Source organism: Mustela lutreola, chromosome 4 (genome assembly GCF_030435805.1).
Source record: "Mustela lutreola isolate mMusLut2 chromosome 4, mMusLut2.pri, whole genome shotgun sequence".
Lineage (NCBI taxonomy): Eukaryota > Metazoa > Chordata > Mammalia > Carnivora > Mustelidae > Mustela > Mustela lutreola.
Window position 1 is genome coordinate 9,477,674 of NC_081293.1, and position 26,844 is coordinate 9,504,517.

A 26,844-nucleotide genomic window follows, 5' to 3' on the forward strand; every position below is an offset into this window, starting at 1 on the left:
CATTTAGAGGATTCTGATTAGAGGAAAGTGTAATGTTCTTTGGTGGATACTCCAATCACCATATATTTTCTCAGAATTGATCCTTAAAGTATTTTAATTTCACATACTTTTGGACCTAACTAGAAACAGGACTGGAGTCTTTCAGGTAGACTGTCATTATATCTACCTTATAATATAGCTCTGAGCCAGGAAGTGTGTTAAATTGGTGGCCATCTATAGTGAACCGATTGCCAACTAATTAGATGCTAATTAGATGTTAAAAAATCAAATGCAACCAATTCCCAACAAATTAGGAATTGGTTGCATTTGATTTTTTATTAAAGATTTTATTTATTTATTTGACAGAGATCACAAGTAGGCAGAGAGGCAGGCAGAGAGAGAGGGGGAAGCAGGCTCCCCGCTGAGCAAAGAGCCCAATGTGGGGCTTGATTCCAGGACCCTGAGATCATGATCTGAGTTGAAGGCAGAGGCTTAACCCACTGAGCCACCCAGGCATCCACATTTGATTTTTAAATCACTTATACAAGACTACATGATAGGTAGTAACCGTGAGTATTGCTATTTGTATTTTCCAACTTAAATTTGTTTTCTTTACTTCTTAATTATAGACCATATTTTTTCAAATTAGCTTTGAGTTTTCTTTTTTAAGAAATTAAGTAGATTTTGATATCAGAGTGGTTTAGCACATCTTTGTGTTTTTATTTTTGAAATAAATCCCGATGCAGTGCCTGGATGGCTCAGTCAGTTAAGTGTCCAATTAAGCATCTAACTCTTGGTTTCAGCTCAGGTAATGATCTTGGGGTCCTGAGAGCCAGCCCTGCCTCAGCTCCACGCCCAGCGGGGAGTTTGCTGGAGTATGTCTTGCCCTCTTTCCCCCCACCCCCCCAGCTTATGCCTCTCTCCCTTTCTGTCATATTATGTAAATAAATCTTTTTAAACAAAATAAAATCAGTCTGAACTTCAGCTCAGTGTTTCGTGAAACTTAACAAAAGAAAACAATTGCAGAAATAAGTTCTTTCAATACAATGCAGACTTTGAATCAGGTGCTTAAAGTGATTTCCTTTGGGGGCCTCCATGAACTGCTGTTTATTTTTTTTATTTTTTTTTTTTTTTAAAGATTTTATTTATTTATTTGACAGAGAGAGATCACAAGTAGGCAGAGAGGCAGGCAGAGAGAGAGAGAGAGAGGAGGAAGCAGGCTCCCTGCTGAGCAGAGAGCCCGACGCGGGACTCGATCCCAGGACCCTGAGATCATGACCTGAGCCAAAGGCAGCAGCTTAACCCACTGAGCCACCCAGGCGCCCTGAACTGCTGTTTAAAAAAAATGCAGGACACTAATTGTCTAATTGTAGATTTTGAGTGAACTAGGCGAGGTCTGGGAGAGGTACTTTTGGATGTCTTGGGAGGACAGTGCAGGTTCTGCTTTCTTAAAGGTCCTGAAGACCTTCCCTGTTCAAAGATAATACTATCTTGGGACCCATGGTTAAGTCTGCCCAACAAATAAATTCTGCCTCTCGTCCCTGGCACATGACTCCCCCTTTGTCTGTTCCTTTGAGTCTTAACAGTGTTTTTTAGGCCTGAATGAGGTACGTGAAGGCAGATGGGTCAGGAGACAAGTGTACTATTAGAGTACATATACACCCATTTGGGGAGCAGTTTAAGTAGAAGCTGAAATTGGCCTATTAATATTGATGCCATTTCTACAGAGCACCTTTGGTGTCCTACTGCAGAGCTCACTCATCCATAAACCTCGCCATTCTTCCCCAGCCTTTAAGATGTTTTTTCTTTTGTCTAGCTAGTGGTGAGCTCTATTAGATTTTTTCCTGTTATCAGCTAAATCCTTGCAGTGGAGGAACTTCTGAGAAATAACTTTGCTTATTAATTCTTTCACATAGCCAGAATGTGCAAAATGCAAGCATGAGAAAGGTAAACTATTAGATATTATTGATCACATCACTGATTTATGGTGAAATTCAGATAGCGGCTATTAATTAGAATAGATGCTGTTCCAGGAGCTACCGGTGTAATCTCACAGGTGTAATCTTTTAGGGTGTGCCATTCAGACCCCTTAAAACGAAAAGCTAAAACTGACCCAGATTTGCTCACAGTCTGCAAGATGCTTTTCTTTGTACATTATCATTTGTTTTTCACAAGGACCTTTGAGGGTGAAGGGAAGTAGGATTCCTGTTTTAAAAATGCTGAGATGGGGGGACACCTGGCTGGCTCAGTCGGTAGAGCACCGGAATCTTGGTCTCAGAGTTGTTGAGTTCAAGCCCCATGTTGGGCATGGAGCCTACTTTTAAAAAATGCAGAAATGGATAGTTTAAAAGTAGTTATTGCCTTGGTAAAGTAAAATAGCCAGGAAGTGTACAGTGAAGTTAGGGCTTATCTCCAGCTACTTTAATTCCAAATCCCGGACTCAAGTCACTGTACGGACCGCCCTTTCTTTTTATAGCTTACAGTTCATAGCCTCCTTCACTACCTGTATTTTTAAAAATTCATTTATGGGAGTGCTCTCAAAAGTGTCCTGCAATTCCTGATGGTCCCTGAAGCCTCCGCAAGGGATCCTTGAGGTCAAAATGATATTTTATTAGCCTTTTTCTCTCTCATTCTCTTATGGGTATATGGGGTGTTTTTCGGAGGCTGCATGGTGACAGCAAATACAGAAGCACGTATGAGATCCAGCTATCCTCTGCCAAACCAGACTATTAAAGAGATTCCAGAAATGGAAATCAGTGCCATTTTTCTCACTAAATATTTGTTTTGTTTTGGAAAATATAGTGGTTATTTTTTAACAAATGTTATTCATTGTTATTTTTAGGCAAATAACAAATACATACTTTAAAAATTTTTTTTTAAATTTTTTGATAAACATATAATCTATTATTAGCCCCAGGGGTGCAGGTCTGAGAATCACCAGGTTTACACACTTCACAGCACTCTCCATAGCCCATATCCTCCCCAATGTCCATAACCCCACCCCCCTCTCCCAGCCCTCCTCCCCCCAGAAACCCTTTGTTTTGTGAAATTAAGAGTCTCTTATGGTTTGTCTCCCTCCCAATCCCATCTTGTCTCATTTATTCTTCTCCTACCCCCTTAACCCCCCCATGTTGCATCTCCACTTCCTCATATCAGGGAGATCATACGATAGTTGTCTTTCTCCAATTGACTTATTTCACTCAGCATAATACCCTCTAGTTCCATCCACATCGTAGCAAATGGCAAGATTTCATTTCTTTTGATGGCTGCATAGTATTCCATTGTATACATATACACCACATCTTCTTTATTCATTCATTTGTTGATGGACATCTAGGTTCTTTCCATAGTTTGGCTATTGTGGACCTTGCTGCTATAAACATTCGGGTGCATGTGCTCCTTTGGATCACTACATTTGTATCTTTAGGGTAAATACCCAGTAGTGCCATTGCTGGGTCATAGGGTAACTCTATTTTCAGCTTTTTGAGGAACGTCCATGCTGTTTTCCAGAGTGGTTGCACCAGCTTGCATTCCCACCAACGGTGTAGGAGGTTCCCCTTTCTCCACATCCTCGCCAGCATCTGTCATTTCCTGACTTGTTCATTTTAGCCATTCTGACTGGTGTGAGGTGATATCTCATTGTGGTTTTGATTTGTATTTTCCTGATGCCGAGTGATATGGAGCATTTTTTCATGTGTCTGTTGGCCATCTGGATGTCTTCTTTGCTGAAATGTCTGTTCATGTCCTCTGCCCATTTCTTGATTGGATTATTTGTTCTTTGGGTGTTGAGTTTGCTAAGCTCTGTATAGATTTTGGATACTAGCCCTTTATCTGATATGTCGTTGGCAAATATCCTCTCCCATTCTGTCAGTTGTCTTTTGGATTTGTTAAAATTTAAAAATACTAGTTTTAATAAGTAGCTCCTGAACTTACCTCCAATGAGCAGAATCTCCTTGCCATGCTTAGTAAGTCCTGCAAAGAGATTTGGAGACCAAGAAGTGTGAGAGCTGCCGGTTCACATCCTTCCCGCACCTCTGCTACTTTCTCTTTCCCAAAGTGTCTCCTTTCCTGTAGCATCTGTAATTGTATCACCCTCTGTGTTTTTAAGTAACAGTTGAAGGATGTTAACAATTAATAGACTTTATTTCATTTCATTTCCTTCTGTTAACAATTAATAAGCTTAAAGAAATAAGAGGTTGAAGAAATGCGAGAGTCCCAAGTATTGAACTAGGATTCTCGGGGCAGTCAGTACAGAGAGACTAGTCATTGACTGGGTGCGGAGGGACTGAGCCCCGTGGAGAATTAAGAGAAGGAACTGTTTTAAGATGTGGATCTTTCTGACCTAGTGGGGGTGAGGGTGACAAATCTGTGTTAACTGAAGATACACACATTTGTAAAAAATGTGATCTCTAGTTGCTGCTCATAAAAACCAGCAGGTTGTGGCATGAGAAAGTTCAGTGGGTCTGGATGTCAAGGATGTTGTTCAGTGACTAGAGAGACATAACCAGGAGTTCTGCTGATTTCTGATTTCACAGACCGACTTACTTTTTTTTCTCTTTTTACCACCTTCGCTCTGTCCCTCAAATTTCTGTATTCTTCCCATGTTTTAGTGTTAAATAATTTGACCTAAGGGATCTTATTTGAGGGAAAGCCTGTTATGGCAGTTTTATGTCAGGTGGAAGGGTAATACTGATTCAACAGATGTGTGTGTGTTCACAAATATGAAGCATGTTGGTGAAATCAGTTCAGTTTATGATATTGGAAACATGATAGGCACTGAATTTTTTCCACATTTCCCAGCCAGAAGGGAGTGATCTGGGGGTTCTGGCTGCTCCATCTCTTCACGGAGGGCCAAGGCGATCAGTAATTCAGCTTCACCTTCAACCCGTTTCCCACAGCTGCCACGTACCTGTTGAAAAACTTGGAAGTATTAATTGATTTGCCAAACTGAGAACCGCAAATCATTATTAATCAGTAGTGCTGAAGCAACCAGATGTACCTTTTGGAAAATAGCTTCTTCTCTGCCTTCACTTAAATTGTTTTCCACTTTTTAAATCTGATTTTTAAAATTGGGTCAGTGAAGCTCCCACAAGAGATTAAAGGAAATCATTCATTTTTTAATTGTCAGAAAACATGTTGGAAAGAAAAGGAATACAGCAAAACAAGTTTTAAGAAAGTTGTTGGAAACCATGCAATTGAAAAACTTTGTTTTTCATGTTGCCTTACCTGCTGACTTGGATATCCTAGGGATATTTGGAAAGTAAAGATGTTTAAATGTGTTTGATTGGCGGATCTTCTTAGGATTGCATAAAACTAGCATTGACCTAGGGGCTGGGAGGCTAGTTTGTATGTCAGTATACAACTTCATGATTTAATAATCATTGATTGTATTGCTGAACTGACTCCTGGGTTTCTTGTTTCCTCATCTGTGATGTTGTGGGGGTCAGAATACATAGTTGAAGGACCCATTCTTTCCTCAGTAATTTATAAGGCCAAATAGAGTTCTGCAGATGGAGAAGATCCTTGACTACCACATGCATCGAGAGATGGGAGTAGTGGTGGGAAGTCACATTGGCTGTGACTCTGGACTCACAGGAGGACAAACAAGTAAAGTAAGTGAAAGCAGGTTTTTAAATGGAAGGTCCAGGGAATGAATGAAATTATTAAAGTTGGACACCAAGAAGGTAGTTGCAATTTGGAAAAAAGTTTTCAAGCTTGTTCAACAAGCAGGGCTGAGTCATATTTAGGGTTAACATAAACTTTTGGTCATTTACTTATTGAGATAATGCTTATGAAGTCATACTGTGTGTTTCATAAGTACATTTCTAGTGAATGAATGCACGCATTAGATTTAATGAGTCCTAGAATGATGCTAAACTGAAATTATGCAAGAATTTCAATTCATTTCAAAGTTGTCCAGTTAGTTTTTACCTTGGAGGCTTCCTGACATTAGCCGGCTCCCCGCCTTCTGTAGCATAAACTACAGCTTGTCTCTGGTTCCTCGTCACTGCCGGGTTGCTCTCCTGCCTCATCTTTTTAAAGACAGGAGCTTCATTCCTATGAGCCTCAGAGTTTGCTAATATCTAAAAGATGATTTTCATAAAATTGAGTGATATATAGGAATTTGTGTACATATTTGGAGTAGTCTGACTTCTGAGACAGGTGATTCAACTTCAAGGCCATTAAGAATTTAGAGTATTGGAGTCAGTTCAGGTATTATAGTTTTAACAGACGAATATCCTTTCCTTTTTTTTTTTTGCTTCTGTTTGTTGCCAGTTCTACTCCTCAAACTATATCCATTTCTAGGGAGATAATCATGGCTTTTTAAAGAGCAAAGGGATATGTGACAGTGAATGCTAGAACTGGGGTTTGACAAATAATAATAATAACATTATTATTGTTGGTGGATGTTCTTAAAAGTTTAAAGATATATTTATTGCCCAGACAATATTTTAACTATAACTGTGGAAGTTTTAGAAATCACTGTTACTGCTGGAACCCACTTGCTGTTGTTGACCTTGGTCACCTGTGCAGTCTCTCTCCTAAACCTCTTCCCGTACTTGCACTCCGTGGAAGGGAATTCTGTGTGCAGCCCATACTGCAGGAGGGAGTTACGCTCTCTCACCTTTAGGGCACAGTATTTATATAAACTCTTTGGAATTCTTCTGCATGGGAAATTTGTCTTTCTCCCTCATTCCCTAATTTTTTCAGTCATATACATTAGTATGGACTCATGGATATTTTTTATACTTTGGATTGTAATCTAATCCTACCTTATTTTGTTGCTCAAATTGTTCGAGCTTTGGCCATTGGGAGCTCTTTGAGTTGTCCCCTTTGTCCCTTTCATAGAACTCCATCAGTGTGTTCTTTTTGTTTTAAGTGCTTTCTTACTTTATGACACTACAAGATGACCTAGGCTTAGGGTGCCTGGGTGGCTCAGTTGGTTGACTGTCTAGTTCTTGGTTTCGACTTGTGTCGTGATCTCAGGGTCCTAGAATTGGGCCCTATGTCAGCCTCTGCTCAGTGTGGAGTCTGTTTGGGATTCTCTCTCTCTCTCCCCCTGCCCTTCCTCCCACTTGCTTGCTTGCTCTGTCTCTGAAATAAAGAAATCATTCAAAAGATGAGCCAGGCTTATATTATTTCCTGTCCCAGACCTAGAATCAGCCATTTCCCAAAAAGACTTGTTCTTTTACTACAGAATGGGGAAGCCAAGATCTGGGTACTAGGCGTGCGTGCTTGTTGCTACTAAGGTGTCATTTCCTTAGGCCTTCTCATCTGACCGAGTAAAGAAATAATATATGCGTACTATTATTGTATGAACATATCTTTGATATATACACGCCTATACATATTTCTGTATGAAACCATCTCCTCTATATTAGGCTAATAAACAGTTTCTTTTAAGATTTTGTTTATTTATTTGACAGAGAGAGAGAGAGCAAAAGTAGGTAGAGCAGCAGGCAGAGTCAGAGGGAGAAGCAGGTTCCCGGCTGAGCAGAGAGCCCGATGTGGGACTTGATCCCATGACCCTGGGATATCAGGACCCTGGGATCATGACTGAAAGCATTTAACCAGCTGAGGTACCCAGGCATCCCTAAACAGTTTAGCTTAATATAGGGGGGACTCCTGTCCCCAATTCTAATCTATTACCCTGTGGACTTTATTCACTTATCTGTAAATTCCCACTTCCAATAGTGAGAAACCTCCATCCGTTTATAGTACACGTGTATCAGTGTTATCAATGTATCAATTGTTAACCCCTAGTCTCATGTAAAACAGCTTTATCAGGCAGAATACAGTGCTTATGGCAGATTTACTTTTGCCCTCATTGTTCTGGACCCAAAGGTTACTGAGGCCAGCGCCTTTCCCCTCCCAGCCCCTTGCAGACATTTGTAATGAACATGAACATGAATGTGAATGTAAAGAGCCACTGCTTACATTGGTGATACAGTTAGAGTCTCTTGTCATGTTTCTGTTCCTTCCTGGGATCCCTTCACCTCCTGAATGATTTTCTTTGGTTTGCATCCATCAGGGCTCACTCTTTGGGTCATACAGTTCTGAATTTTGCTACTAGCATGATGTCACATGTCCACCAGGACAGAATCAGAGAGAACAGTGTCACCCTGTGAGTCCCTGTGCTTCAGCTGCTCACCCTGCGCACTCATGGCCACCACCGATCGTTTTGCTGTCTCTGTAGTTTTGCCTTTTACAGGATATATTTGGAATGTATGTGGGCAGCATTTGCAGACTGTCCTATTTCGCTTAGCATGTACTTAAGGTTTCTTCATTTTGTGTGTTTGTGACTTGATAGTTCATTTCTTTCGATCGATGAATAGTATTCCCTGTACCATGATTTGTCTGTCACCTACTGAAGGATATCTTATTTGCTTTCAGCTTGGGTAATTATGAATAAAATTCTTACGAACATTTGCATGCAGGCTTTTGGGTTTTTGTGTGATCTGAGTTTTCAGACAAACTGGATAAATACCACAGATGTGGTTGTTGTTTTATATGGTAACTCCATCTCTAGTTCAGTCAGAAACTCCCAAACCATCCTCTGCAAAGTGTCTGTACCATTTGACATTCCATTATTAGGGAAGGGGGGTTCCTTTTGTCCTGCATCCTGGCCAGTATTTAATACTCAGGTTTTTGGATTTCAGCCAGTCCAATAGTTGTTTTTCTTTTCCTCATTGTTTTTCTTTTCCATTCCTTAACAAATGATGTCGAGCATCTTTTCAAATGCTTATTTGCCACCTGTACCTCTCCTTTGAAGAGGTGTTTGCTCAGGTACTTTGTTCAGTTTTTAATCGGGCTGTTGGTTTTTTTTTTAAAAGGGTTTTTTTTTTTTTAAGATTTTATTTATTTATTTGACAGATAGAGATCACAAGTTGGCAGAGAGGCAGGCAGAGAGAGAGAGAGAGAGAGAGGGAGAGGAAGAAGCAGGCTCCCTGCTAAGCAGAGAGCCCGATGCAGGGCTTAATCCCAGGACCCTGGGATCATGACCGGAGCCGAAGGCAGAGGCTTTTTAACCCACTGAGCCACCCAGGCGCCCCTGGGCTGTTGGTTTTTTTACTATTGAATTTTAAGAGTCTTTCTTTTCTTGAATACCAGTCCTTTATCCAATACATGTGTCGCAGCTTTCTCCAGTTAGTAGCTTCACTTTTTATTCTTCTAATAGTGTGTTTTCCAAAGCAGTTTTTAATGTTAATGAAGGACATCTTGCCAGTTATATCTTTCATGGATTGTACTTCCGGCATCATCTCTGAAAACTCATTGCAAAACCCAAGGTCACCTAGATTTTCTCCTGTGTTATCATCTAGAAGTTTTATAGTTTTGCATTTTACATTCACGCTTATGGTGCATTTTGAGCTAATATTTTTGAAAGACGTAAGGTCTGTGTCTAGATTTAGATTTTTTTGTATTTGGGTATCAGTTATTACAGCATCATTTGTTGTAAAGACTGTCCTTTCTCTGTTGAACTGTCTTTGCTTCTTTGTCAGAGGTCAGTCACCCATACCTATGTGGGTCTATTTCTGTGCTCTCTGTTCTGTTACACTGTTCTACTTACCTGTTTTTTCACCAGGATCACCCTGTCTTGACTATTGTAGCTTCATTGCTTTATTGGTGAGTCTTTTTTTTAAAGATTTATTTATTTTAGAGAGAGAAAGAATATACAAGCAGGAGGGGCAGGGAGAAGAAAAAGGAGAGAGAATCTCAGACAGACTCTGCACTGAGTGCAGAGCCCAGCCTGGACAGGGCTCTGTCTCATGACCCTGAGATCATGACCTGAGCAGACAGACACCAAAAGTTGGTCTGTTAACCGACTGTGCCACTCTGGCGCCCCAACTTTATTGTAAGTCTTGATATCAGGTAGTATCAGACCTTAAACTTGGTTCTTCTGTATTTATGTTGGCTATTCTGGGTCTTCTGCCTTTTTATATAAATGTTAGATAAATTTGTTGATATCCACAAAATAGCGTGCGAGATTTGGATTGGGATCATATTAAATCTGTGAACCAGCTTGGGAAGAATGAGTCTTCCAATCTATGAGCATATAATATTTTTCAATTTAGCTAACCTCTTCTTTGATTCCTTCTGTCAGAATTTTCTGCATATATAGTCTATACATATTTTGTTGGATTTTTACTTAGACATGTAATTTTTTTGGTTTTATAAATGGTATTGGGTTAAGTTCAAATTCTAGTTATAGCTAGTAAATAGTAAATAGTAAGTATAAGTATAATATAGCTAGTAAATAGTAAAGCAAATTTCTTTAGATTATTGACTCAGTATCCTGTGACCTTGCTATAATTGCTTATTATTTCCATTTTTTATTACTGATTCTCTGGATTTTCTACATGATAAATCATGTCATCTGTGAATAAGGACAATTTTATTTTTTTCTTTCCTAATCTTTATACCTTTTATTTCCTTTTTATTATACTACCTAGGGTTTCCATTATGGTGTTGAATAGGAGTGATAAGAGAGGTATCATAGCCTTGTTCCTAGATTTTCTTGGGAAAGCATCCATTTTCTCACCATTAAGTATAATGCCAGCTGTAGATTTGGTGTATATGTTCTTTACCAAGTTGATGAAATTCCTTTCTCTTCCTAGTTTGTTTCTAGTCATGAATGGATGTTAGATTTTGTCAGAGGTGTTTTCTGGGTCAATTGATACAGGATTTTTCCTTTAGCCTCTTTTCATGATAGAATACATTAATTGCCTTTTTAAAAAAATTATTTTTCTAATGTTGAACCAGCCTTCTGTACCTGGAATAAATCCCACTTGTCCCTTACATATATAATTCTTTTTATACATTTTTGGATTTGATTTACTGATACTTTGGTGAGAGTTTTTTATACCTGTGTTTTGAGAGATACTGATCAGTAGATTTCCTATCTTGTAGTGTTTTTTTTTTTTCTGGTTTTAATATTAGTAGACCAACTTATTTCATTTTTCTTCATTCTCATCTACTTTTGTCCATACATACTAGCTGTGATTTTAGCTGTATGAAAATGATACACATATTCTGTTGTATTTGTTCACTTAAATTGTTAATCTCTAACATGCCTATTTAGTCTCTAGCAAAGCATTTTTTTATGATGTGTCATAATTTTTATTTTATGATTTTCATTTAGGAACAGTTATATTTAAAATTAGATTGAATTTAAGGGGCACCTGGGTGGCTCAGTCAGGTTGAGCATCGTACTCTTGGTTTGGCTCGGGTCACAGTGTCTCTGGGTTGTGAGATTGAGCTCCCCCATCAGGCTCCATGGTCAGCAGGGAGTCTGCTTGAGATTCTCTCCTTCTCCCTCGGCGTCTCTCCTACTCCCCCACATGCTCTTTCTCTCTCTCTCTAAAAGTAAATAAATACACCTTAAAATAAATCATATTGAATTTTAAAATGAAAAATGTCACTGGGATTATAGTTACTTTAAGATAATGGTAAGGAAATAACTTTACTTTCTTTAGGCCAGAAAGGGAAAGTCTTATAGCCCTTTTGTATTTACGCAGGAACTCTTACCTAGAAAAAATAATGGGATCATATGCCTTATCAGTGTGGGCTCATCACAGATCAGGCCTGGCTGGCAGCATGCGGGCAGCTCTGTTCTCACCCATCCCGCTCCTTTTATATTCTCCATCTTCACTCGTACACCATTTCTTTCCCAACTTTTATGTGGAACAGAAAAATATAGTTTAATATTTATTTATCCTGTGAAATTTATATTTCCTACTGTTATATTTTTTAAACAAGTTAAAAAAATCTTAAGCTTATTTCTTTTTCTCATGCTTTTGTTCAGTCAGTGTCTATACAAGTAAAAAGTTTGACAGGGTGTGACTGTAGAGGATGATGGCAACACAGGAAATTTTAGTAGTCACGAAGGAAAATAAAAGTATATTAGGTAATTATTAAGATTTTTAATATAAAGATAAAAACAAATTGTTCATGTGTATATCTGCTTTCTCAACAGGCTGAGAACCCCCCTCACGGACCGGATTGTGGTTATGGTTCCTTTCACCAGCAGTACTGGCTTGATGGAAGAATCATTGCTGTGGGAGTGATTGACATCCTTCCATACTGTGTATCGTCTGTCTATTTGTACTATGATCCTGATTATTCGTTCCTGTCTTTGGGTGTCTACTCCGCACTACGGTAAGATTAGTTTTGACAGCGGTAATGGGTCAGGTGGAACTTCAGATAATTCCTCATTTGATTAGTGTTCATCATGTAACGGCAGAAATCCTATATGACGGTGCATATTTGTTGCTATAGTAGTCTGTTATATAGTGGTGTTTAGCATACTGCTTTTAGAACTGAGGCCAATGTCTGATGGTAATTCCCTAGCTTTTTAAGTTATCATCTTGTCTAAGATAGGACAAGTCACTGTATTTGTGGGGTGCTTTTTTGTTTGTGCCTTTATTTAAGCCCCTCTATCAAGAACAATTTAATGTTCCTTAAATATTATAGTATTTACATATTTTTGTCATTGTTGTATATATTTTTTTCATGATTAAAGGTTAAATGAATCTCGTGTAAGTGATGTGAGTCTTTTGGAAAGATATATAATGATAGAAAGTATATAGAACAGGACTAGAAGGCCCTAACTGTCCACTTAATTCCGTGGATCTCATCAAAAGATTATTTCTCTTATGTCCATGACTGCAAATATACACAGCATAGCAGAGATATCTTGCATTACCCTCATGGTAAAAAGATTAGGGCCTTATTCTTTGAAAAATACTTGTTCTATTTTTATTCCTTATTGTCTGCATGTATATGTGGTAGAGAAGGAAAGGAGGATTGAAAAGTATTTTTCTGTTGCATGTCTGGGACCTTGAGACTCTTTCTTTCTCATGGTGTCATTGTTTTCTCGTTTTTCAGTCTCCTTGCAGTGGTCACATTCTCACATCTTGGGAAGATGTATTTTGAGATTATTTATTTGTTGTGTATGTGCTTTTTTCTGAATTATAAAAGTGGAAGAATTGGTATTTTTCTTTAATTTCCATTTGATTTTTGTAAAAAATCTGGTGGCCCATGATTGCTTTTGTGTGTTTCAGTGGTCTGTAATATAAAGAAAAATTCCCCATCTAGGTATTTTCAACCTGACATGTCTCCTAATGCCACGTTAGAGCAGATTCACAATTAGACAGTGTTTATAACTGGACTCTGTAATAATTTTTCTTATGTATTTAATTGCATTTGTGTATATACTAATTAAGAATATTCGTGACACTTATGACATCAATGATATTGGAACTGACGCATTGAAGCATTTACAGTTTGTAACTTTAGAAATGTGTATTTCAGAAAAGATACTTTTTCTTTGAAGAAAAATCAGCGAACACTTTGAAAGTATTGCCATTTTCCTTCTTGTTTTGTTTTTATATCTGTCACTTTACAGTGTGTATCCTTGGATTTTTTTAGACTTCTCAGGTAAATATTGAGAATATTTATATAACCACATAGTGAATCTCAACCTGTATATGACATATCACTTCATATCTCAATAAACCAAGGGATATTGAAATCCTCCTGCATTTGAGATAGTATATATACAATTCCCAGCAAAATTACTGAGAGTTTTTTTATTGCTTTGGTATGTCTGTTGAAATTCTAGAGCTGGAGAGCTTTGAGGAAGCAGCAGAGGAGCCTGGGAACCTGAAAACTATTGCCTCTGCATTATAGTCCTGTCATTTTCTTTTAGCGTCCTTGAGAATATGAGTTGCTAAGTTTTCTAGAAGAGGAAAGGCAGCCAGGAGATTGATATTTCCAAGCAAGATTGGGGCGAATAGGCTATAAATTGCCAGTTCTGTTATTGATTATAGTGTATTTCAGTGAAATTTGTTTAGCTAGTTTCCCTCCATTTCTTTAATTAATTAATTAATTAATTTGACAGGCAGAGATCACAAGTAGGCAGAGAAGCAGGCAGAGAGAGAGGAGGAAGCAGGCTCCCTGCTGAGCAGAGAGCCCGATGTGGGGCTCGTTCCCAGGAACCTGGGATCATGACCTGAGCCGAAGGCAGAGACTTAACCCACTGAGCCACCCAGGCGCCCCCATTTCTTTAATTTCTTAAGCAATTATACAGTGAATATGGTTTTTATATTTTAATCTGTAATCAATACAGATTTTTATATAACCTAGTCTGTAGGTTTAAAAAAATGTTTGAATTAGGGATCATGAGCATGGCATGTTTTGTTAGCAAGATACATTTTAGAAATAAACTAACTTGTTTAATAGATGTTTATTTGATAAGAACCTATGTATCCTGGACACATTTCATAGAAATGAGTAAGGGTTTCCAGTTTTGTCAAAGCAGACAGTAAATTAGAAGCCAACATAATTTTAAATACTCCATTATACTGTGACAAAAATAAAACCACAGTGGTAGGCATGATTCCTTCTTATATAGGGTGGTCAGGAAAGACCTCTCTGGACCGGTGACATTTGAGGAGGCAAGGAAAAAAATAGAACACCCAAGTGTGTAAATAAAAATCAAAGGGTAGCAGTATGGGTAGTGCAGCATCTGAGGTGGTCGTGCTGGGATGGGGGTAGGATATAGACAGGAGCTGGGCAGGGAGGGCAGAGATGCAGGAGGCGCTGGTGAGGAGGGGCTGAGGGAGCTGCGCTTGATAGGTCATGGTCGGGAGGTTCGATTTTTATCTACGTGTGATACCAACCCACTTCGAAGGCCAAGGGAGGTTACCTGATCTGATTCATACTGTAAAAAACGACTTAGACCACTCCATGGGATTTATAGAGGGGCAAGAGTGGAACCTGGAAAGCCAGTCGGGAAGCTGTTACAGTCATCCAGGGGAGCCATTATGCCGGCTGAGAGCAGAATAGCTGAGGTGGAGGTAGTGAGAAGTGGTCCAATTCAGGGTGTACTTTGGGGACGGGGCCAGCTGGACCTGTTGACGGATTGGACATGAGAGTGGGAGGAGAAGAACAGCTAAGGAAGGTTCTAGGGTTGGGCCTGGGTAACTGAGGAGCAGAGGGGCAAGGCAAGACCAAGGGAAGGAGTGCGGTGGTCAGCTGTGGGTGGTCCCGCAGTGGTCCTATCGGTGCTTTCTTCCTCCCTTTGAACCTTGAAAGTGGATTCGTTCTAGGAATAGGGAGTTAGTCTATTACAGGCTAATAATGTTCAGTCTGCTTGGATTTAGAAATACTGTTATTTTCCAGATGAATTTGTAGGATCACAGCCCTTCAGTGATTTACATTTGAACTTGCAAAATGCACAGACTATTCACTTAAAAAATTTCTCCTTGAATTTCAAGCATTCATTGGAAAGAAAGAAGGAAAGAAAGAAAAAGAAAGCCTTCGAGAAACATAAAAACGAAACAAGCAACTTTTCTCCTACTTTAGAAATGTACTAACGTTCCCTTAAAACTCTCAAATACAAGTAGTCATTCATGTGGGCAAGTGAGATGAAGTTCTGTGCCCAGATTTATCCGGATGCAAATTAAAACCACTTCAAGCATGGGCATTGCTGACAGTGTCTTTGTTCAGTTAATCCTTGCCTATGCCAACAAAAAGAGTAAAAGTCGTGAGATAGCATAGTTTTTTCTACTCTTTAGTTTTAGGGAGAATAAATATTAGAGTAGCATCTAGATGTAGCAAGGAGTTATACATCATATGCAGTTGCAGGTGTTTGCATGTTAATGGTCATAATAGTCATTCTTCCTGAAACATGTTGGTTTTTCAGTTTTATAAAACTTGCTGCACTGTTTTTCACTTGATAAACACAGCCTTTTGAGAACTCACGGGGATAATGTGTAACATATTAAATAGATCTATTTCTATGCTGTTTGAATTTCAGATCAACTAATATGCTCAATAAAGTATAAAATGTGAACTTAGATGCATTTGCTCAAATAATTTAGAGTTTATGTCTTTAGTAAAAGCTATCTTAAAAGTATTTTCTAAAGTTTTTCTCTTTCAACACTTGAAGTTCCTTAATAGCTTAGCAATTGGTTTTTAGGATTTTATCAAATATTTGACATCAAATTACATATACTTTGAGTATTGGACTTAGATTTAACTGTACCTTCATCTTTATTCTTCTTTTGGCAGAGAAATTGGTTTTACTAGGCAACTTCATCAGAAAACATCTCAACTCAGCTATTATTATATGGGTTTCTACATTCATTCATGTCCCAAGATGAAATATAAGGTAAAGCTGATTTTCATGTGTGTCTGCTCTAGATGCAGTTTGTTGACATTAGTGCTTTCATGGTTTCTCATCGTATTAATTTAACTCACTTATATATTTACAGTGTAGATAATGAATTATTTTTAAATGTGTTTTAAACTTTTCATGAAATCTGGCTTGTTCATTGCCTAAAATAGTGCTGGACACATAGACACTTAATATTTGCTTACTGCAGGTTGATCTGTAGAAACAAACCAAATATACAGAGATTAAGGCTCTTCTAGAATATTCAGTAGGGCCCTGCTTACATGGGGTAGCGTAGTACGCCCACTAGGAGTCTTCCTGTCTGGGCGCATCCTAAGTCTTCCCACACCCTCCGTTTTTTCCTCCCTCCCTTCCATTTTAGCTCTGTTTCCTTTGGACCCAGTCACAGTCCAGAAAAACTGGAGCTCAGTGTAAGCAGTGAGGTATTTTCAGTAATAAAAATAGTAATAATAATGCAAATGTTTATAAGATTTTTATCAAAGAAAAATGAATCCTTAATACGATTTTTGTCTCGGGGCATATAGGACTTGGGCTTTGAGGGAATAACAAATGGGTTAATTAAGGAAATCACTTTGCTGCCTCAGAAATGAAGCTTTCTATAGTGAGAACCACAGCCTTTACTGCGCTTCGTAATTTATTGTATTATTGTGAGATTTAACTGTTTGTCAGAATTTCCCTTTTAAAAAAGTTTTACCTTTTATGACTGTCTTTAATTAAACTCTTTGACATTTTCTAAGGATTAGCAGCCTACTGTATGTAAAAACTACAGAGCAGTGTAAAGGAGCAGGTTCCCCACATCCTGCCCACCTTAAAAACAGGAACAGAACACCTTTTGCTCAACTTAGAATGCTGCTTTCAGCTCTGAAGAGGCAAAAAGATGTAAACATGAATCTTCTTCTTAAAACTTGTTATCCTGTGAGGATTGGGAGTATTCTATATGAGAACAGATCAGGATAATGGTTTGGGTAAGTGGCCTGATGTCCAGGAGGCAGATGGGGAAGCACAGGTCAAAGAGAAGGAGCAGACAAGTAAGGATTTGCCGGTGACCTTGCCTGTGACATAGTCATATAAAAAAGGGGGAAACTGAAGGACTCCGAAGGACTGGCAAGCTATTCTGAGGTATTTATGCCATGGGGAGTCATTGAAGGTTTCAGAGCCAAGAGCATGGCGTGTGGAACTCGAAGAACATATTCATATGCATAAATTACCATTTTTTAAAAAAGTTACGGGTATTTTAAAAGCATAAACCAGATTGAAAAGTGGATTCAAACCCCTTTGTACCCATTACCCCCAGCTGCAGTGGTTTGCGGTCGTCCTCGTGCTTCGTCCGTCCTTTCAGCCCCGTTCCTACCTCCGTCATCTTTTGAATTATTCTGGAACAAACCCAGAATACCATTTCGTCTGTACATCTTTTAACGGGTATTTCTAAAAGATAAGAGCATTTGGAACACAGAATATAGTCTTAGCATCGCAGCTCAAAAGCATGCAGAGTATTTCTAACTACCTCCTCTATCTCCGGCCAGTGCTTGGATTTTCTGATTGTCTCGTGATATTTTTTTTACAGTTTGTTTGACTTACAACCCACACAGGGTCTGTACATTTGATGGGTATGTCTTGTAAATCTTCTTAATCCATAAATTTCCCCTCTCTCTTTTTTTTCCCCCTGTGCAAATGAATAATCCACAAAACTTGTCGATAACTAAATGTGGGAATGAACAAAAGTGGTTCTAGAGCGTTGGGGTCAGGCGCTGAATGTCTGCGGAAGGGACGTTCCCACTGCCGGAACCGTGGGTCCTAGAAGCAAAGCTGGCTTTGAAAGAAGAGTGATGTACACGGTCTTGCTGGTTTTATGCTTCCATGGCCCAAGTCTTCTGGTCAAGGTGTCCTGCTGGCATTTAATCCCATATTTAAGTGTACATTGGACGTGACTTGTGAATTTAATCCTTCAAATAGTTCCTTTATGCCTGAATTATTAATTTAGTTGATAGGTCTAAACATTTATACTCTGTGGAAAGAAAAGCATGACTATATTTATCTTTTCTCAAAAATACTTACTTGGTACTGTTTTTACTAATGTTCTCTCCTCCTAGCTCATTTTTGTGGTACCAGATCTAAATAAATTCAGGATAGGAAACTCAAATGCTCTAAGTATTGTAATACAATAATAACACTCAGAAGAAAAGTCTTGCCACCCTATATATTCGTTCACCCTGTATATTTGTGTGCTTGTGCATGACCCCTTCTAAACAGAAGTATTTTTATCCCAATCTTAGGGACTTGGAGAAATTTCACTTTTTCTTCCCATCTGTAATGGGCACGTTAGTGTTACAGCTTTTCCCCTTAGTTTTTCCTTATGCCTAAGCTAAAATCTGAATTGCTCTGTATTTTAACCTCTTTCTTTTTTGTTGTTGTTATTCATAGAAATGTTGACCATATTTTCATTACTCCTTTCTCCATATGAAGACTTTTTACTCCGCCTTGTTGACTCCAGTCCAGACCAAATGCTGTGTGTTCTTTCGTTTCCCTCCTAGGTTGAGCTCTGCTTGGAAATAGAAGTCTGGCTCATAGCTAGTTGTTAGTTAAGAATTAAAAAGTGCTCTCCATACTGTTCAGTCCATTTGGCTTAATCATACCAACTGAAATTTGTCAGAATTATAGCTTTAGGATATTATTTTTTTAAATTCCATATGCGGCATGCCTGGGTGGCTCAGTTGGTTGAGCGGCTGCCTTCAGCTCAGGTCATGATCCCAGCGTCCTGGGATCGAGTCCCGCATCAGGCTCCTTGCTCAGTGGGGAGCTTGCTTCTCTTTCTGTCTCTTCCTGCCCCTCTGTCTGCATGTGCTCGCTCTCCTGTCTTTCTGACAAATAAATAAATAAAATCTTAAAATAAAATAAAATAAAATTCCATTTGCATAAGAGATACCCCTATGCCCACCTGTCGTTTTTTTCCTTCATTCACGTAATACTGACTGCACTCCTACTGGAAGTGCAGTGAGCAACACGGGCCAGATCCCTAGACTCCAGGACCTACGACAAGCTAATAAAGAAAGCAGATAATCAGACAGGAATAAGCCCTGTGTGATGTGGTAAATACTTAGGAGGTGTGGCTCCTTCAGAGTGGGTCCGGGGCGCCTCTCAGAGGCATCAAACTAAGGTTTGATTGACAGGAAGTCAGCCAGTGGGAAGCTGAGGGGTCATTTCAGGATGAGAGCAGAGGACAGCTGGTGTTCTTTTCCTTCTGAGTTAATGCTGTTAGCCATTTTGGCCGTACTTTAGGATGACCTGAGGAGCTTCTAAAAAAATACCAATATGTGGGCCCTACCTTCTGAGATTTTCACTCATTGGCTGGGGTCAAACCATGAGTGTTTTTTATTTGTTTGTTTTTTAATGCTTAGAAGATTCTAACGTGAAGTCAAGCTTGAGAACCACTGCACTAGATTAATTTTTTCACATCCGAGAGCACAATAATGAACTGGAAGGAAGATTATTTCTCATTTTAAAGTTGGCTATTTTCTGTTCATTAAATTCAGAATCACTCATATTGAAGAAGCTCCCATCTACGCTTGTTATCTGGGTTCTGGCACATTAAAGGCTGACCAGCCGGAGTCTTTCGTCTGGGTTTCCCACCAGGGGTCTTTACCCTTCACGGAGGTCTTGTTTTCCTCTCTCCCGCTGCACGTCCTCCTCCGTCATTCTCAGCTGAGTGGTCACTTGGTCCAGTGACCTGTACTGGACACGAAGACGAGATTCGACCACCCACCTACCATCCCCAGCTCCCTTCGCATTCTGTGTTTCTTCTCAAAGTTCAAGTCTGTCTCCTCTGTATACGTTTGTGAGACTCTTGATGTTTATCTTCAACATGTATGCAAGTACCTAAAAGTGGGCCTGCCACACAATAGACGTTTAATCTTTAATACACATCTGTGGAATTAATGAGAAGAAATACTAGTGCTGAAGGTCAAGGAATTCCCTCTTGTTTAACAAGTATTTATTGAGCGTGACTAGGATAGCTTCTGCTTTGCAAATAGGTTAGAGCTTGATAAGACACACAGGTGGTTCTAAGGGAATACACAGGATATCGTGGAATACAGATAAGTACTCTGATATCAAAGCGGGGTTGTGGTACAGGAGTGTGTAATGATGGTTTGGACAAGTTGCTTAACTACAGCTGGTCATGGTTTTGAACTGTAAAATGGGAATGATGTAGAAAATGAGATATATTGTGGTTTTGTTTGTTTGTTTTCTAAAGTAAGCTCTGTGCCAGTGTGGGGCTTGAACTCACAACCCTGAGAACAAGAGTTGTATGTTCTACCAACAGCCAGCCAAATATATTGTGTTTTGTTGTTGTTGTTGTTGTTTTTTTAAATCTCAATTTGAGAATAGAATCTTCTTGCACTGACTAGTAGGGTAGATCCTACCCAGCTGGGTAGCATGCACAAAATCATTACTTTAGATTTTGCTGAGACTTGTCGAAGTTCTGTGTTTATCTACTGATAAATGGCAGCCAGATTGTTAAGCGGCCTGCTTGTGCTACTAACCCCACTTCTTAGTTTAGTTCAGATGCTGGGGAAAAGCAGAGGCTTATGCTAATCTGTGCCAATACTGCCTCCCTTTATGAAAATTTCAGGATTGTGGACACTTCCATCTTTTGTTCGGAGGAAAGTGGCACTGAACTCTGCTGGGGTTGGTGCAGCAGAAAGGTGAAGCTCTCCAGAATAATTCCTGTGCTGCACCGCAGGGTGTCTGTTGCTTTTGGCCTTGACCGTTGAGGGCAGAAAAAGTCTGAGCTCAGATGTTTGTGGACAGAATAAAATGACTATTTTGTTCCATTTTTAGATGTTTTCATTTCTTCTAAGGATATTTTATTATATTTTCAGCAAATGAGAGCCCTCAGTTATGAAGGAACAGCACAATTGCTTTTAAAATGGGAATTCTTAATCAGAAATGTGCTGTTCAAAATTTGTAGGTAGATGTTGGTTCAAGCATGAATATTTCTCATTGCAATTTGAAGGTCCAGAGCTAGACACCAACAAAAGGTAACTCACAGAAAATGAATTGCACACCATCGTAAAATCTCTCATTTTCAAGATTCAGTGAGGGTAAATTTAGCATATAACTGCAGGAATCATTAAAAGAGTGTCTTCTTTCTTGCAGCATAACTAAGTGTTTAAAGCATTAGTAAAGGTGTATTTTTGCCACACTGTAAAATACACGTGGAAGAATCTGTATTTCTAGCTGGTATTAAGGAAAAAAGGAATATATCTTGAAATAGGAATATTTTTAACAATTGGGAAGCAGCAGTGTCTTAGATACCTGGTACCCTCTAGACCCTGGGAGTACAGCCGTGAGCAGTGCAGATGTGGGCTCTGCCGGTGGGCGCTGGTGGAGATTACAGCTGAGGGGCATGTCGGTAATAATTGCCGAGCGGCACCCAGCGATACAAACTATACCTGAAACTAGAGTAATGTTTCGTTTGGATTTTCTTGTGTAGATTTAGACATGTTAAGTTACAGCCTTCGCCATATCACACACTTATGTAAAGTAGAGCAAATGGCAGGATTGAACAGCAGGTCTGAGAGACACAGAAGAGCTGGTTATACCTCTTCTCTTTTTACAGAGTCATGAGTTCTGCTGAGGGTGTGCTGGAATGACGGGTCTATCTTTATGGGTAGGGAGGACCATGGCGTGGTAGATGATTTCCAAGGTGTGGATCCCTCTTCGGCGCCTCTCCCCTTGTATGTGCTCACTGCTCTGTCCGTCAGAAGGAGATTCTGGTTTCCCTGCCCTGACTGGGCTGGTCTTCTGGCTTGTACTCACTAGCAGGATACCACGGAGAGAACTCTGGGAGTCGTAAGGCCCAGGCCTTCAGAGGACTGGCAGCTTCCCCTTCCTCTTCGGAGTCAGCCGTCATCCTGTAAAAGGACTGACTGCGGCTGCCAACAGATGCCACCTGGGAGGCCCGACACCATCTTGGACGTTTCACTCCAGCTGAGCTTGCTGGCTGGGTCCGGCTGCCTGATTGAACCCAGGAGATACTGTCAGAGGAGCCACCTACCTGAGCCGTAGCCAACTCACAAGATCATGAAAAATAATAAATGATTGTGGTTGTCATCTGCTGCAATTTGGAGTGGTTTGTTCCTCGGCAACAGAAGACGAAAACACACGGTATGGGATGGAGGTCACTAGATAGAGATGTAGATGTCCCCATAGAGAAGTCGTTCTCTGAGGAGCCGTGCAGACTCAGAATTGACCCTGAAGTGAGCCGAACTGATCTGAGAAGTTTCTGATGGCTCAGTGTGAGAGAGTTTTGACACAGTCACCTAATGTCCATATGCAGTCACACCTAGAGACATGCCCAGCTGGCTTATGGGAAGTCATCTTTGTAAGGCATTTCATTTAATAGACTTGAGCCTACAAAGAATTTCTTAACATGATGAATTTCGTTTTTGCTTGTCTTGCTAATGATAATGATGAGCGCTGCGAGGTGAAAATCAGCATGTGGTCATTTTTCGTGGTTTTGTAGATGACACTGGCTGCCATAAATTCTCCGTGGTTTGCTAGTTTCCCGCAGTTATATTTTTGTGCATGATATTCATTAAAATGCCTTTTTTATTGAATTCTTTTGATTAGGCGGTGTTTGTATGTGTAAAGGTTGATTGACATAAACATGCCTTAGTGAGATGTGTTTGGTTTGTGCCAGTCCTCTTAGACGCAAGGCACAGGATAGGTACAGAAGAATCAGTGAGAGCTGGAAAATAGTCATTAATGAAAGAAGATGGGCTTCATTATGTCACGTTATCATTGTTCACATTAACTGTTTTAATAATCATGGCCATGTTAATGGGATTTGGTAACAGTTTTAGCATAACTCAGTACTAGCTTGGGGGCTTAGGAGCTGGCTGACATGAAGAGAAATTGTATTTTCAGCCTAGAGGTGTTTATTCCTGGAGGTGTTGCCCTACTGAAGCAGGAGGGGACAGTTCAGCTTTCTGCCATGCTCAGTGACGCCCATCTTCTAGGTCTGCTTCTCTCATAGTTCCAAGGTGGTTGCCGCCCATCTGGGCATCATAGGCCATTAGCAGTAGCTGGAATAAGAAAAGGGTAATGTCTTCTCCTGTGTCTTTCACACACACACACACACACACACACACACACTCTCTCTCTCTCTCTGTCCCCCTACCCCCCCCTTTTTTTTTCTTTTAAGTAGGCTCCATGCCCAGTGTGAAGTCCACCATGGGGCTTGGACTCAGGACCCTGAGTTTAAGACCTGAGCCGGTATCAAGAGTCAGATGCTTAACTGACTGAGCCACTCAGGTGCTGCTCTATTTCTTTTTTTAACAAATATTTTTAATTGTGGTAAAATACACGTAACAATTTATCATCTTAACCATTTGAAGTGTACAAGTTAGAGGTATGAAGTATGTCCACGGGACTGTGCAGCCATCACCACCATCTATCTCCAGAACTCTTTTCATCTTGCAGAACTGGCACTCTGTGTCCATTAAACAGTAGCCCCCCGAGCTCCATTGTGCCAGCCCCTGGCAACCACCGTTCTACTGTGACTCTGAATTTGACTCTGATAGGCCCATCATATAACTGGAATCATGTAGTATCTGTCTTCTTGGGACTGGCTTATTTAGCTTAGCATAATGTCCTTAAGGTTCATCCATGTTGTAGCAAGTGTACGAATTTCATTGCTTTTTATGGCAAATAATACTCCAAATTATGTGTATTTCCCATTTGGTTTATGCATTTGTCCATTGACCGACACTTGGGTTGCTTCCACCTTTCGGCTATCGTGAATAATGCTGCTATGAACATGGGTGTACAAGTATTTATTCAAGTTTCCTTTTTCACTCCTTTTATGTATATTCCCAGAAGTGGAATTGCTGGATAGTATGGTAATTTTATGTTTAATTTTTTGAAGACCCACCCCACTGTTTTCCATAGTGGCTCTGCACGCAGATTCTCATTTCTCCAATTCTTGTCAACACTTCTTATTTTCTGGGTTTGTCTGACAGTAGTTATCCCGATGTGTGTGAGGTTTTCCGTTTCTCTTTTTAAGATTAAGGGAAACCTTAACAAGAAGCCTCCCAGCCCAGTTCACTCATTTTACCTGTCAGAGTTGTGCTTCTGGTGTGTACTTGAGCCAGTCCCTGGCAAGGTGGCTAGGACTGACCTTGTGCAACAGGAGGAGTCGCTTCCTGGAGCACGTAGCGCTACAGATGGTGAACACCTGAACAGGTTTTCTCTTCATTTGGCCTAACCACCAGTATGTCTTGGAAACTGAGCTGTGGCGTCGTATTTATTTATTTTATATATGGGTTATATCATTTGTATGTTATATAGTTTGTACATATGTATGCACACAGTATTATATATGCTTTTAAAAATCAGGTTGTTGGTTTAAATCTATTTGGCTTATTTTCTGAATATTTTTAAAATGAATTTTCCTGTGTTTCCAGAATGTTTAATATTTACATGTAAAGCTTAGTTCATATTCTCTATTTTGACCCCTTTCCAGACAATTCAAAACTGCTTGCCTTTGAAAGTAAAAAATTGGAGTATATAGAAATGATGAGAGGTATAATTTTTAAAATTTCTTCTCCGTGCTGTCTTGCAGAGTGCTGCTGTGAGGCTCTTCTGTGATCTGAAAGAGGTGTTTTGACTAAATCCTTATCCAGACTTGTATGCAGGCCAAGGTAAACAGTGATTTCAGGCAGTCTGCTTTGGTAGCATGACATGGCCAGACATCAGATAGTTGAAACACCAGAAAGGGTTCGGAAATGTCAGGAAAGAAACAAGAAGCGAATTCATCTGTGATTAATCATTCTTCAAGTCAATGCCTCAGCTTAATTGTGGTCATACAGCACCTCTGAAATTCTGCAGGAGTTTGCCTAAAAGAAGGCAGTTGGCATCACTGTTACAGAAGTACCTACAGGAAAAAATTGAGGTTTATTTACAAAGCTCCATCTGCCAAATCATGAGCCGTTGAAACCCCCAAGCTCCCACGCTTGCAAAGTTTCCTGACCAGACAAATTAGCAAATGTTATTTTACTACGGCACTGCAGCCCCGGCTGATGCATTTGGGTCCATGTAGTAGTGACTTTGCTGCTGTTGGTTGGAAAGAAATACAAGTGATCTCATCGCTTACCCACAGCAGAGGACACAACTCTGGAGTTTGTGATTCAGTGTCTGTTGTTTGGGATGTTAAATGTGTGGTGAATTAGACATAGTCAGTAGAAAAATGACCGCAGAATAATTTTAGCAAGGGATTTTTGATGCCTCCTGCAGGCAGTGGGAGGAACAAGAATTCACATGCTCATCACAAATTCTTGTTTCTAAAATTGTCCCGTGTGGAAACTTGCTGCATCAGAGTCAAAAGGCAATTCCTTAAGAGCCAAGTGTTTTAAGCAACTTATTACAGATGAGAAAATTGAAGCTCAAAGTGCTTAACTTGCCCAGAGTTTGAATTAACTCACATTTTTAAAAGTACTTTATTTATCTATTTAAATCAACTCTGCACCCAGTGTGGGGCTCAGATTTATGACCCCGAGACCAAGAGTCACATGCTCGACTGACTGAGCCTGCTTGGCATTCCTCACATTTTCATTTTAATAACAGAAGGGAGAGTTTGGAATTGAAATTCATATAAAAGGCTTTATTTTTTAGATTTATGATGAGTTGCCTGTAACTTTTAATTTTGGATAATTCCGTAATACTTTGCATATTAGTTAAAGATAAATGTTAATGGAGGATAAAAGCATATCGAATCATGTGCCTTTTCCCTTCCTTTTCCTCATTTGTGCATCCACAGTGAAATAGAAAGCCTGGTGTAGTGCATGATTCCTTTTTCTTTTTTTTTTTAAGATTTCATTTATTTATTTGAGAGACAGAACACAAGCAGGCAGAGCAGCAGAGAGAGGGAGAGGGAGAAGCAGGCTCCCCGCTGAGCGGAGAGCCTGATGCAGGGCTTGATCCCAGGACCTTGAGATCGTGACCTGAGCCAAAGGCAGATAGACGCTCAACCCACTGAGCCACCCAGGTGCCCCCCTAGTGCACGATTCCTAACCTTTGAAAAACAGCAGCCATCTTTGGAGCTTTTGGAAAGATACTACTCCCCGACCTGTGCCCTGACCTACTGGAAAAGCAAGTCCGCTTCCTCCTTCACATAGCCTCATTCCCCCGCTGTTGGGCGCCACTCTCCTCCGTGCTCTGCAGCTTCCCTTCCTCCTACCTCTGAAAGGTCTTGCACTTAGCCCTGTGCATGCCGGCTGGGGCTTCCTTTCCAGACCACGCTCCAGCTCTTCCGTGAAGCCATTCGCTGTATTCGCCCACTGTCGCCGCCACCAACCCCACACACCCCATGTGCTGAGTGAAGCTGGAGGCTGTCTTTCTGATCCTGTGAACTCTTGGCATTTCTAAGTGTGTTTTCTGTAGCTGGGCTTGTGCCCCGGGTGTTTGTAGGTATACATGACTAGTCCGTGTTTCCGGAGGGCCTCCTCCATATAAAACATCCTGCTAGATGCCAAGGCAAGAGGAATATGATCAGACATGGTTCCTGCTTGTCAGATCCCTGAGCAAACCATGGCTGATCTGTCGCTGTCCTCGGTGCCCAGCACATTAATTGGCACATAGAAGGTTCTCAGTGAGTTTATTGACATGCG

General features: G+C 40.0%; 1 protein-coding gene across 9 annotated transcripts in view; it reads left to right on the forward strand.

Moving 5' to 3' along the window:
• Positions 1 to 26,844, forward strand: part of ATE1 (arginyltransferase 1) — a 173,496-nt gene that overhangs the window by 63,789 nt on the left and 82,863 nt on the right. For 8 of the 9 annotated variants that reach the window (XM_059172993.1, XM_059172992.1, XM_059172988.1 and 5 more), the window contains 2 exons: positions 11,954 to 12,135; positions 16,054 to 16,153. In XM_059172993.1, coding sequence (XP_059028976.1) covers positions 11,954 to 12,135; positions 16,054 to 16,153 — 282 coding nt within the window. Of the gene's footprint in view, positions 1 to 11,953; positions 12,136 to 16,053; positions 16,154 to 21,794; positions 22,771 to 26,844 lie in introns of those variants that run through there. The other variant, XM_059172997.1, reaches the window with a different exon arrangement.